This window comes from Mobula hypostoma, chromosome 6, assembly GCF_963921235.1.
Source record: "Mobula hypostoma chromosome 6, sMobHyp1.1, whole genome shotgun sequence".
Taxonomy (NCBI): Eukaryota; Metazoa; Chordata; class Chondrichthyes; order Myliobatiformes; family Myliobatidae; genus Mobula; species Mobula hypostoma.
This window is the reverse complement of record NC_086102.1, coordinates 79841408-79853892: the sequence shown is the minus strand read 5'-3', so window position 1 is coordinate 79853892 and position 12485 is coordinate 79841408. Positions and strand designations below refer to the sequence as shown.

Below are 12485 nucleotides of genomic sequence, written 5' to 3'. Positions count from 1 at the left end.
GAAAGAAAAGTGGTCTTAACACTGTTACTTGTGAGCACTATTGTCTTCATCCCCCAGTCTATAAACCATAGATTTTCCAATGACACTTTGCTTTTACCATTGAGCTTTTCTTTATCCAAACCAACAACCACCCTCTTATTTCAGTAACTTCAGCTACAGGCAATACCCATTTCATTTTTATAATCCCTTTTCTCTGTTACTTCAAATAATTCAATTAGGTTAGTCAAATATAATCTGCTTTTAAGAAATTATGCTCATTTTTCTTAATTAATTTAACCCCTTCCAATGTGCATGTTGATTTATGTTCCCTGATTGTTGGTTCAAAAACATTATCCACTATTGATACTAAACTACAGTTATTTAAAAAAAACAAGAACGTTACATGTTCCACCTTCTAATTTTCTAGCCTCATCTTCATATCTACAAAACATTAATCTCTTTTGCCACCTCCACCTCTTTTAACAATCTGGGACTCAGGCTATCTGGAGCAGGCAATATCTGCTCTGGAACATTTTTGCCCCATGCATTAATTCTACCAGCTTTGTTGATATAAATATTCAACTGCTTTATACCATTATTTACTGAAGAAGATGAAAGTACTCATTACATGTAAGGGAATAGAAGTAAAGAAAGATGCACAGGGAAATGATTAGAGTTGGTCATATTTATGACTGACATGACGGGATTATAGAATCTACGTGGAATGGCAGAATCAAGGTCATGTATACAGATGGAGGTGGGTTACATGCAGAAGGAAGGAGAAGGACTTCAGAGGGGAGAAGGATAGGATAATTGTAATGGAAGTTGAAATCAATGATGATAAGAATTGCTCAGCGCTTAGACTAAAAGAAGAAAACATTGATGTCATTGGCATAAAATTATGTTGGTGGTGGGAATGAGGATTTTAAATAGTGATGAAGATGAGATGCTTAAACATTGGGGAAGATGTCTTAGGCTTGCAAGATGGGGCTGGCAGAATTGCTGTTCTTTGTCAGGTAGTGGGACAAAGTGGGCAGTTCCAACATCCCTTCTCACAAGCAAACAATGCAATACTCCTGAAAGGAGGCCTACATTTCCAACTACAATCTGCAGCCAAGCACTTTGTACACCTGATTCATGCACTGGCAAGTATGACCACATTAACAAAAGATGAGGCCACTCTCTGGAGAAGCAGGTGGTGGGGATTTGTTTCAAGTTATCAAGAAGGAACCAAGAAAATAAAGAAATAGGAGGAGGTGGAGCAGGTGCATTTGTAGAGGCAACAAACTGAGATTAGCTCAAAGATTAGGATCTTAACTGCCTGGTCACATTTTCAGCAAATACATTAACATCAGTTGAATGGAGTAAACACTAAGTTGCATCCAGTTTTAAAACTTGCAGCTGGACCCTGATACTTCTCATAAAAGTTACTCACTTGTTTAGTTAAGTATCTTGTTTTTCCTTGACGCAGATTAGATACTTTTCTTTGAATCACTTCCACTTTTCTGTCCAGTCTTCGGATAGCAGAATAAATAACCTGTGTAAATATAAAAAATATTTGCAAATTGACAATCATAATTAAGAAGAAAGACATTTTTATTTAGTCATTTCTTGGTTCTGATTTTCACACCTTGCTGCGTGGTTGCAAAATGTTAAGAAGAGTCATTTCCAAATCTAGTTGTTTAACTAAACATAGGATTCCACCACCCACCCACCTGTGACCAACCCACCAAGGACTCTGCAAGAATGAAGCAAATGAACCAAGATTATATTTTTGTATGCTGGCTTCAGCTCCCATTTAGAATTGGATTTTCCAAGTTTTCAGTTGGCTGTGAGAAGAGATTGGAAATTAAGTTATGAACGATTATAGAATCACCCCTAATCATAGTCTATGTTAAGACAATGGAAGGTATGACAATGGATGGCAGAAAATAGGTGGTAGAGAACTAGTTTTTTCACTTGATCATCAAATTACTGTAAGTGAAGCACGCAGTTACAAGACAGAATAGGATGTTAAATAAATTTTATAAAACTTTGTTAACTCTGCAAATCAAAACTTTAGCGGTGCTGCACTGGCAGATTTTCCAGAACTTTGGATCTTATTCCAGTTAATACTCCAAACAATCTTCTTTTTTTAATCTGTAAAAAATTGCCCAGTTACATAATAAATTTTCCAATATTGCCTGCAAGTTTAAAAGGTATCGTGGGAATAGTTAAGTTTTCTATAGAACAGATGTTAGGAAAATAGAGCCACCAGTATTGCAGGACTTGCCAAAGAATCAACAAAATACTAACTGAGTATAAACAATCTAAGACATTTTCCTAGAACAACTAGATAGCCAATGCAAACATAATTTTGGCATCACATATCAAAGTTGCTGGTGAATGCAGCAGGCCAGGCAGCATCTCTAGGAAGAGGTGCAGTCGACGTTTCAGGCCGAGACCCTTCTGTCCTGACGAAGAGATGCTGCCTGGCCTGCTGCGTTCACCAGCAACTTTGATGTGTGTTGCTTGAATTTCCAGCATCCGCAGAATTCCTGTTGTTTGCGTTTATAATTTTGGCATCTCTATTATTTCATCAATGACTTTTAACATTTTATCCTTAAACTGTAACTACAGTGATAATCTGTATAGAAAATAGTTAGAGGCAATTATTGGGGTTTATTTACAAGAGATTTCTTTCAACTACCCTAAGAATGATGCATTACTATTATCAGCTATGGAGAACCATTTTCTGAAAGAGCTTGCCTGAGCTTCGAGAGAAAAATAGATCAACTCCATTACAAGTATCTGAATGTTCCTATTCTTCTGCCAAATTTATTGTTAACCTTTGAAATGGACCCCATGAAAGAATGATGAAAATAAGTTTAATAATAATTTCCAAGTATTGTAGCGGGAAATTTTGCAAAATGGGAGAGGAGCAGAACTAAGTGAATACATTTTTGTTGACTTATATTATTAAATATTTCTGATAAGATTTTCTGAAGATTGGATGAATAAGCTCTATATCAATTACACAAGTTATATTGTTTGTACGATATAATTCAAAGGATCATATAGTAAAACAAGTTCAATTCCAGTTCAGTTCATTGACATTCAACTGTACACATGTATGCCGCCAAACAATGTTCCTCCAAACCAAGGTGCACAACAAAGTACATAGAAGTCACACAAATAATACATGAAGTAATATTACTACAAGTAAGTTAACAAATAATAAGGTGCCATTTATGACACAAGTTAAAAAGTAAACAGTATAATGCTGTTGGTGCTTCACAAATGATGAGACCTGGGTAGTAGCAAGGAGTTCAGTAGTCTTACGGCCTGGGGGAAGAAGCTGTTTCCCATCCTAACAGTTCCTGTCCTAATACTATGATACCTCCTGCCTGATAACAACATAAAAACATAAGAGAAAGGAGCAGGAGTAGGTCATCTGGCCCGTCGAGCCTGCTTCAACATTCAATAAGATCATGGCTGATCAGACTATGGACTCATCTCTACCTACCTGCCTTTTCCACATAACCCTTCATTCCCTACCATGCAAAAATTTATCCAACCTTGTCTTAAACATTTTTACTGAGGTAGCCTCTACAGCTTCATTGGGCAGAGAACTCTACAGATTCACTACTCTTTGGGAAAAGCAGTTCCTCCTCATCTCCGTCCTAAATTTACTCCCCTGAATCTTGAGGCCATGTTCCCTAGTTCTAGTCTCACCTACCAGTGGAAATAACTTTCTTGCCTCTACTTATCTATCCCTTTCATAATTTTACATGTGTCTATAAGATCTCCTCTCATTCTTTTGAATTCCAGCGAGTACAGTCCCAGGCGACTCAATCTCTCCTCATAATCTAACCCCCTCATCTCTGGAATCAACCTGGTGAGCCTCATCTGCACTGCCTCCAAAGCCAGTAAGGAGACCAGAACTACACGCCGTACCCAGATGTGGACTCACCAGTTCCCTGTACAGTTGCAGCATAACCTCCTTGCTCTTAAATTCAATTCCTCCAGCAATGAAGACCAACATTCCATTTGCCTTGATAGCCTGCTGCATCTGCAAACCAACCTTTTGTGATTCAAGTCGCTCTGCACAACAGCATGCTGCAATTTTTTACCATTCAAATAATAATCTGCTCTTTCATTTTTCCTTCCAAAGTGGATGACCTCACATTTACCAATATTGTACTCCATCTGCCAGACCCTTGCCCACTCACTTAACCCATCTATATCTCTCTGCAGATTCTCCATATCCTCTGCACAATATGCTTGTCCACTCAATTTAGTGTCATCAACAAACTTAGATACACTACCCTCCGTCCCCTCTTCCAGATCGTTAATGTATATTGTGAACATTTGCAGGCCCAGCACCGACCCCTGTGGCACACTGCTTACCACTGACTGCCAAACAGAGAAATACCCATGTATCCCAACTCTCTGCTTTCTATTGGTTAACCAGTCCTCTATCCATGCTAATATGTCACCCCCAACTCTATGCATCCTTATCTTATGGTTAGTCTTTAATGTGGCACCTTATCAAATGCTTTCTGGAAATCCAAGTAAATATTGTCCATCTGTTCCCCTTGCTTGTTGTATCCTCAAAGAACTCCAGTAAGTTTGTCAAACAGGACCTGTCTTTGCTGAATCCATACTGCATCTGCCTGATGGATCTATTTCTTTCCAGATGCCTATTTCTTCTTTAATGATAGCTACAAGCATTTTCCCAACTACAGATGTTAAACTAACTGACCTATAGTTATCTGCCTTTTGCCTACATCCTTTTTTGAACAGTGGCGTGACATTCACCTTCTTCCGTTCTGCTGGGACCTGCCCAGAGTCCAGAGAATTTGGGTAAATTATAACCTCCACCATTTCTTTCAGTACACTGGGATGCAAAGTAAGGGATCAAAGAGATTGTTGGACAGATCATTGACAATGCTAAGGTGTTCCTGATAAATATCTCTGATGGATGGAAGAGAGACCCCGATGACCCTCTCAGCAGTCCTCACAATCTTCTGTTGGGATTTGTGATCAGATGCCTTGTAATTCCCATACCAGACAGTGATGCAGCTGGAATTCAGAAGAATGAGAGGGGATCTTATAGTAACAAATAAAATTTATGAAATGGATAGATAAGTCAGAGGTAGGAAAGTTGTTTCCACTGGTAAGTGAGACAAGAACTAGGGGACCAAGATTTTGGGGAATGTATTTAGGATAGAGATAAGGAGAAACTATTTTTCCCCTGAGAGTAGTGAATCTGAGGAATTCTCTATCCAGAGAAGGAGTAGACGCTACCTCATCAAAAAATATTTAAGACACAGTTAGATAGATTTGTGCACAGTAGGGAATTAAGGGTTATGGGAAAAAGGAGGTAGGTGAGGCTGAGTCCTTGGCCAGATCAGCAATGAGCTTACTGAATGGCGGAGCAGGCTCAATGGGACAGATGGCCTACTCCTGCCCTATTTCTTATGTTGTTATCTAACTGTTAACCAACCTCAGGGTCCTACTGATGTTCACCACCTGGCTGAGTTTTATTCTATTGGCTGCAAGGGAGTGGGAGAGAGTGGGGTGGGGAGGGGGAGAGGGGGTGAGAGAGAAGAGGTGAGAGAATTTCTCCAACTGAGTCAACTTGCATAGGAATTTGAAGATACCTTTAACTCCATTTCAAGAGCTTAGAATACATGAGAAAAATGATAAACATCTCATCCAATATTCCACTGGGTAACCCTGTCCCTGATCATACCCAAGTAAAATGAATCACTTCTGTAATTACTAATGAGCTTCAGCCTGAAGGTTGGCTCTGATCTCCATCAGAGGCAAGAGATAAAGGAATGAGCAGGCTGATCTCAAACAAAATAATGAGACAAAGAAAGTAAATAGGAGAATGTGTGATACATATATAAAACGACTGAGGAATAGTCATAGTCATACTTTATTGATCCCAGGGGAAATTGGTTTTCGTTACAGTTGCACCATAAATAATAAATAGTAATAGAAACATAAATAGTAAAATAGTAATATGTAAATTATGCCAGTAAATTATGAAATAAGTCCAGGACCAACCTACTGGCTCAGGGTGTCTGACCCTCCAGGGCAGGAGTTGTAAAGTTTGATGGCCACAGGCAGGAATGACTTCCTATGACACGCTGTGCTGCATCTTGGTGGAATGAGTCTCTGGCTGAATGTACTCCTGTGCCCAGCCAGTACATTATGTAGTGGATGGGAGACATTGACCAAGATGGCATGCAACTTAGACAGCATCCTCTTTTCTGACACCACCGTAGACCATTGGATAAAATATGCCAACAACAAAACCAAAAATTAAGTAAGCAACTATGAGAGGAAGGACAGCTCATTTCTTCTCCAAATTTACCAAATAGGCAGTAATTTGGCCAGAGGATCACCTTCATCCACAGATTTGAATGTATGCCAGGTACAAGGACATTTGGCCACATTACTTCCAGGCAGCCAGGATGAAAATAGTCCTACAGAAGCAGAGAGGCTGCAAGGGAATCTAAACGATTCCAACAGGAATGGAAGTAATTGGAACGTTCTACATTAGCAAAGATGAGATACAGAAAGGGAAAACAGTTATATGTGAACATCAGCAAAGATTAATAAGTCTGCATAAATAACTCAACTGCAAATTCTGATTCTACAAACTTTGCATTGCTCTTTAATAATGTACACAGCAGGCTTATTGGCAGACCACGTTTCTCCTCCATTATTAGCATCCTAAAATTCCAACATGAATGTAAATTACAGTGGTGTATGGGCAAACCAGAAGTCAATATTCAGCCACTGTATTATCCAAACTTTTGTTTTCTTATGTAAACTGCACTGAACAAATGTCTTGTCATGCAAAGTGCAACTATTTTGAAAATAAAATATCGAATTCCAAAAGAGGGAGATGTGTTTATATGTACTTCATGGGATATAAATTAACTAAATCAGCCAAGAACAAATTGAATCTAGCTAGCTCTCACACACAAACACAGAGTTGAAGTGAAGAAAATATGTTTTATAAAGACAAACCCTAGTCTCTCATCATTGACACTGGGTTTGAAGTGTCCCACAAGCACTCTGCCCCTTTTGTGCTGCAGTGAAAGTTCAGTAAGTTGAAGAGTAAGGATGTACCGTAGTAGGTACACATTGTAGAAGGCAACTGCTTTAAGAATGCACTTGGTCAAGTGTTCATCATGCGCAGGACATACAGGGAAACAAAACATTAACTTTTAAATATTTAAAACATCCAGCTCAGGGCTACTAACAAAGTTGAGAGAGTTGAGGCCCTTTACGCCTCTGTCTTACCTGACAATAGTTGATAACTTCCATCAATGAGGTCTGCTGACCTACATTTTCAGAGCTATCTGACAAGTCACTGGCCTGATTAATTAAAGAAAAACTGTATTAGTATTTTGCTTACCTCATTTTTCTCTGTATACATTTAAATTGATGAAACACCATGTTCTAAACATAAAACCCCTACAGCAGAAATTCTAGCTTTGAAGAGCCAAGTGCACCTCCTTCTAAGGAGAATCAAGTGCTAGTTCTCAAAGTTACCTGAGCTCTCTCTTGGAGTACAGTTTCCCATTCAAAGAGTAAGAATTTGGGCTTGTATAGTGCCACATGCATCTTTTAAGGAAGCTCCAGTCCTATGTCAAGAGGAACTCACACCTGAAAGTATCTTGGACAACATGGGTGAAGGGAAGGTGGATGGTGGGAGAGACCAGGAAGTGGGTAGAGGACAAAAACAGAGTGGAGCATGAAGATCTGGAGGGAGCAAATGATATCAAGGTTTAGGGAAGTGGCAATGATAATCAAGTTATGGACTGGGGTTTAATGATTACTAGACAACAGAGTGACCTGTTGGGGCACCCTTTGAGAGAAGGGTAGTGCAGTCTGATGTGACCAGAATGAACATTCAATTTTCCTGAATATTATTGGTATCGCTTTGCTTTGGAAACTGAAGTAGAAAACCTCAGTTTATTAAAGAAGAACGATGCATAGCAAAGCAAATATAGCTGCTCCTCATTTAATGAAGGACACTTTTGATGGCATCATTTCTGGTTTATCTGCCACCCTTGTGCCTCTCATTGTCATTCTGGAGACGTGCAGCCCTTTCATCCCCCGTCTCTTCATCTCTTCTGCTGTTTGTTGTTTGTCTCTGATCCTGGAGACGTGCATGCCTCTCCTCCTCTGTCTCTTCTTCTCTCATCTTTTTTTGTCCTGACTCTTTGATTCTGGAGTCGTGTGGCCCTGGCCTCATCTGATTCTTGTCCTCTCCCTCTCCTTGCTGCTTCCCGACAACGTTTGGTGTCATCTCTTGACCATAATGTCCCCCTTCCCTTTCCACGCGGCATAATTAGGCTGGCCATTTTTTTTTACCCTAATGCTGGATAGAAGATATGAAGCAGTAACACTAAAGGATGCTGATTATTCTTGATGATGTGGTTGATGCTCTCCTAAATGGACGTGATATAGTCACCGCTGTCCTTTGACTGCAGCAAAGGGTTTTATGGGTGTCTCGAAGTACGTCATCACAATAAAATTTAATTATCTCTTATCTCTCGGTTTTTTTTGCACTACCTTACTTTCCCTTTTCTATTTTCTATTTATGATTTATAATTTAAATTTTTAATATTTACTATCGATTTGTACTCCAGGGAGCACGAAGCACAGAATCAAATATCGTTGTGATGATTGTACGCTCTAGTATCAATTGTTTGGCGACAATAAAGTATAAAGTATAAAAGTGATAGGTAGCAGTTAGATCTGTTCCAATCCTGCACATGCTGATGGTGATTAGTAGAATGTGACCCCTTGAAATAGAGCTGCCCTGCCCTTTTGCTCCGGTAGGTATCGCTGCTGAGGCTGGCCATGCACATGTCAGGCTGTTGCGTCCCGATTTCTGTGATGGTGGATCGGCTCTCGGGTTAAAAGGGAGCCTGTTGATTTTGGCGAATGAGCAATTTTATACGAATATATAACCCTGAACTTTGCCTGTATTCTGTAAGTTTGCGCATTTTAATTTGATTTAGCCAAAAAAAAGTGCCGCTATAATATAATGCACCGTTTGCACTAACTGGAGGTCACAAACAGACAAACAGAGCATGAGAGTTTTAGCAGTATATATAAGATAGTCCACAGCAACCCCTTCAGGGACCACCTGAAAGGCCACACCTGAATTACATTACTTTATGAGGAAGCAAACCATATTTTGCATTGTGTAAGTAAGCAAAAATCGATTTCAGGTGCACACCCTTATGTCTTATGTTTTGTTAAGACCAATGTTGTGGGCTGCACATTACTGTCACTTATTGCCTATATGCTTCCTGTGCATCATATCAAAGGATTAGTAGTTTGTGTAGCACAAAAAAATCAAGATGAAGGACCATCATATATTTCTATGAAATCTTACTTTCAGCCTTGGTGGAGATGCCTTGCTTGCAGTTAGCCTACCTACACCTCTCATAGTTTACTTCTCTCGTACCTTCAACTGTCCCTTTAACTTTAAGAGAGCAATTTATACTTTCATGAAAGGTGAGATCCACTTACAAGGTTAACGTTCACTACCTATCTGTAGTTGGTCACATGGATTACATTTTTAATGTCTCAGCATCTCTAATGCAGAAGATATTCCAAGCCATTCAATACTTTAAGTAAAAAATTACAAGTAAGATCATTTTAAGAACAGATATTGAGGCATGGAAGGTGGTTTGGGAGAAGCAACTAAAAGCATGGCAATAAAAATTATTATACAGATTCCTACTTACATTATCTGGCATTGCATCAGATTCCTCATCATAATACTCTTCATAATCTTCATCATCTGATAGTCTCCTTAATGCAGGTGACCTCACCTGGATAAACACAAATATAAGTAACATATCGAAATTCTTCAAGCACTGAATTAGGTATTAGGAGGCTGTGTTACTTAACACTATAATTTCTGAAGGTGGAGCTGTAATGATTCTGAAAGCCTAATTATTATCTGCATGACCTGTCAAGTAACAATTGCTACACAGTCAGAAATGCGTACTGATTGTTCTTGTAAAGTTGCTCAAAGTGTACTGCTTAACAGAATTTCAATGCACCAACCAATTATATGTCAAAAAGAGCTAAATTATATGACAAAATACAAGCTGCTAATCTTTTTCCCCCCATTCAGGAGGCTCGGTGACATTGATTATTTAATTTTTGCCATTAAAAACTCTTCCAGCACAGCAGTCATTTTGAGCTGTATGAACCAAAGATCAGTAATCAAAGGGATGGAGTGGGGAATTATCCATCACAGTGTACTTATTGTAATACCACTTTAAAGCATCTCTATGACCTCTCTGGTCAGATTTTCTTGTCCATCATTGGAGGTGAAGGATGGGTGTCACATGCCCAAGATCAAGACCAAGAACCAAGTAAAAGGCGAGATTTGATCAATTTCATACCATTTCACATTCCAACATTGTATCACAGTCCTGTTACTGTATGGACACATTGAAGGATTTTGGACAATAATTACTGCTTTCAAGGACTGAAACAGTTGGTTCATAATCTCTTCTCTGCAGCCTGAGAGTAATGATCGCTTCAGATTTTAGGGCAACAGTGGAAAACTGTTATTTCGGCAAACACACAAAGTGCTGGAGGAACTGAGCAAGTCAGGCAGTCCCCTATGGAGAGGAATAAACAGAAGACATTTTGGGCTGAGATCCTTCGGCAGCACTGGAAAGGAAGGGACTACTCAGTTCATGAAGGGGCTACTTTGTTGAGCACCTTTTCTATTTCCACCACAAAAGGCAGGGTTTCCCAGTGGCCACTCATTTCAATGCTACTTCCATTCTGACATGTTGGTCCATGGCCTCCTCTATTGTCACATTGAGGGTACACTGAGATTAGAGGAGTAACTCCTCATATTTCATCTGGTTAGCCTCTAGCCTGATGGTATGGACATCGATTTCTCTAACTTCCAGTAATATCTCCACCCTCCCTCTTCTCTCTTTATCCATTCCCCTTTCTGGTTCTCCTCTCACCTCTTCTCTTCTCCACACCTGCCATCACCTCCCTTTAGTGCCCCAGCTCCTTCCCTTTCTTCCATGGTCCACATGGTCCTCTCCAATCAGATTACTTCTTCTTCAGCTCTTTACCTCTTCCACCTATCGCTTTCCAGCCTCTTACGACAACCCCCTTTTCCCATCCACCCACTACCCACTCACCTGGTTTCACCTATCACCTAATAGTTTATACTCCTTCCCCTTCCTCCATCTTCTTCTTTTGGCTTCTGCCCCCACCTTCCTTTCCAGTACTGATGAAGAGTTTTGGCCCAAAATTTCAATGATTTATTCTCCTCTATAAATGCTTCCTGACTCCCCCTTCACTTTGCATGTATTGCTCAAGATTTCCAATATCTGCAAAAGCTCTTGTGTTTGTTATTTCAGCAAGGCTTGCAAAACTGTCACCAACTGACAATTTCTCAATCTTAGTTAAATACAGCTCTGGAAAAAATACTGCCATATTATATTTAAAGCATTGAATACCAATCAAGAATAACCCCAGAGCTTGTAATGGATGTGCAGTATTGGCACATTTTAATTCTAGTCAGTAAACATATTATGTTATGAAATCTCCATTTTCACAAACTACACACAAAATTATGCAATGCAACATTTAGTTATGTAACAAAAATGACAAATAAAGTCATAGAATGTTACAGCACAGAATTAGACCCTTCAGCTAATCTAGTCTGTGCCTAAATGTTATTCTGCATAATCCCATTCACCTACACCACAGCCCTCCATATCCCTCCCATCCATATACTTACCCAAATTTCTCTTAAATGTTGCTATCAAACCTGCATACAACACTTCCACTGGCAACTCGTTCCACACCCGCACCTCTCTTATGAGTAAAGTAGTTCCCCCTTCAGGTTCCCCTTAAATATTTCAACTTCCACCCTTAACCTCGAGCCTACTTCTTCAGCAAGGACTCTCCCACCCCCGCCAATGACCCCTTCTCCCATCTTCAACCCTCCTCCTCTTCATGGACACCCCGCTCTGGTCTTCTGTCTGCTCTGGATCTCTTTATTGCTAACTGCTGACGGGACATCAACTGTCTCAACTTCACCACACCTTGTTCCCATTCCAACCTCACTCCTTCCGAACGCTCTGCTCTCCACTCCCTCCGCACGAATCCTAACCTTACTATAAGGTCCGCTGATAAGGGGGGGTGCTGTTGTAGTCTGGCATACTGACCTCTACCTTGCCGAGGCACAGTGTCAACTCGCAGATACCTCCTCTTATTTACCCCTCGATCATGACCCCACTAAGGAGCACCAGGCCATTGTCTCCCACACCATCACCAACTTTATTAGCTCAGGGGACAGGAGCAGAGCACAGGAAATTGGGTCACTGTCAGGCGAGGGAAGAGGAAAGGGCAGGCAGAGCAGGGTTCTCCTGTGGCCACTCCCCTCAACAAGTATACTGCATTGGATACTGTTGGGGGGGATGACTTACCTGGGA

The 12485-nt window shown here is 40.1% G+C and overlaps 1 protein-coding gene across 2 annotated transcripts in view; it reads right to left on the bottom strand.

Annotated features, from left to right (window-relative positions):
* Positions 1 to 12485, bottom strand: part of LOC134348133 (BEN domain-containing protein 2-like) — a 165425-nt gene that overhangs the window by 97985 nt on the left and 54955 nt on the right. For both annotated transcript variants that reach the window (XM_063051062.1, XM_063051063.1), the window contains exons 4-6: positions 9750 to 9836; positions 7285 to 7359; positions 1415 to 1516 (exon numbers count right to left, since the gene is read on the bottom strand). In XM_063051062.1, the coding sequence (XP_062907132.1) occupies positions 1415 to 1516; positions 7285 to 7359; positions 9750 to 9836 (264 nt within the window). The remainder of the gene's footprint in view (positions 1 to 1414; positions 1517 to 7284; positions 7360 to 9749; positions 9837 to 12485) is intronic.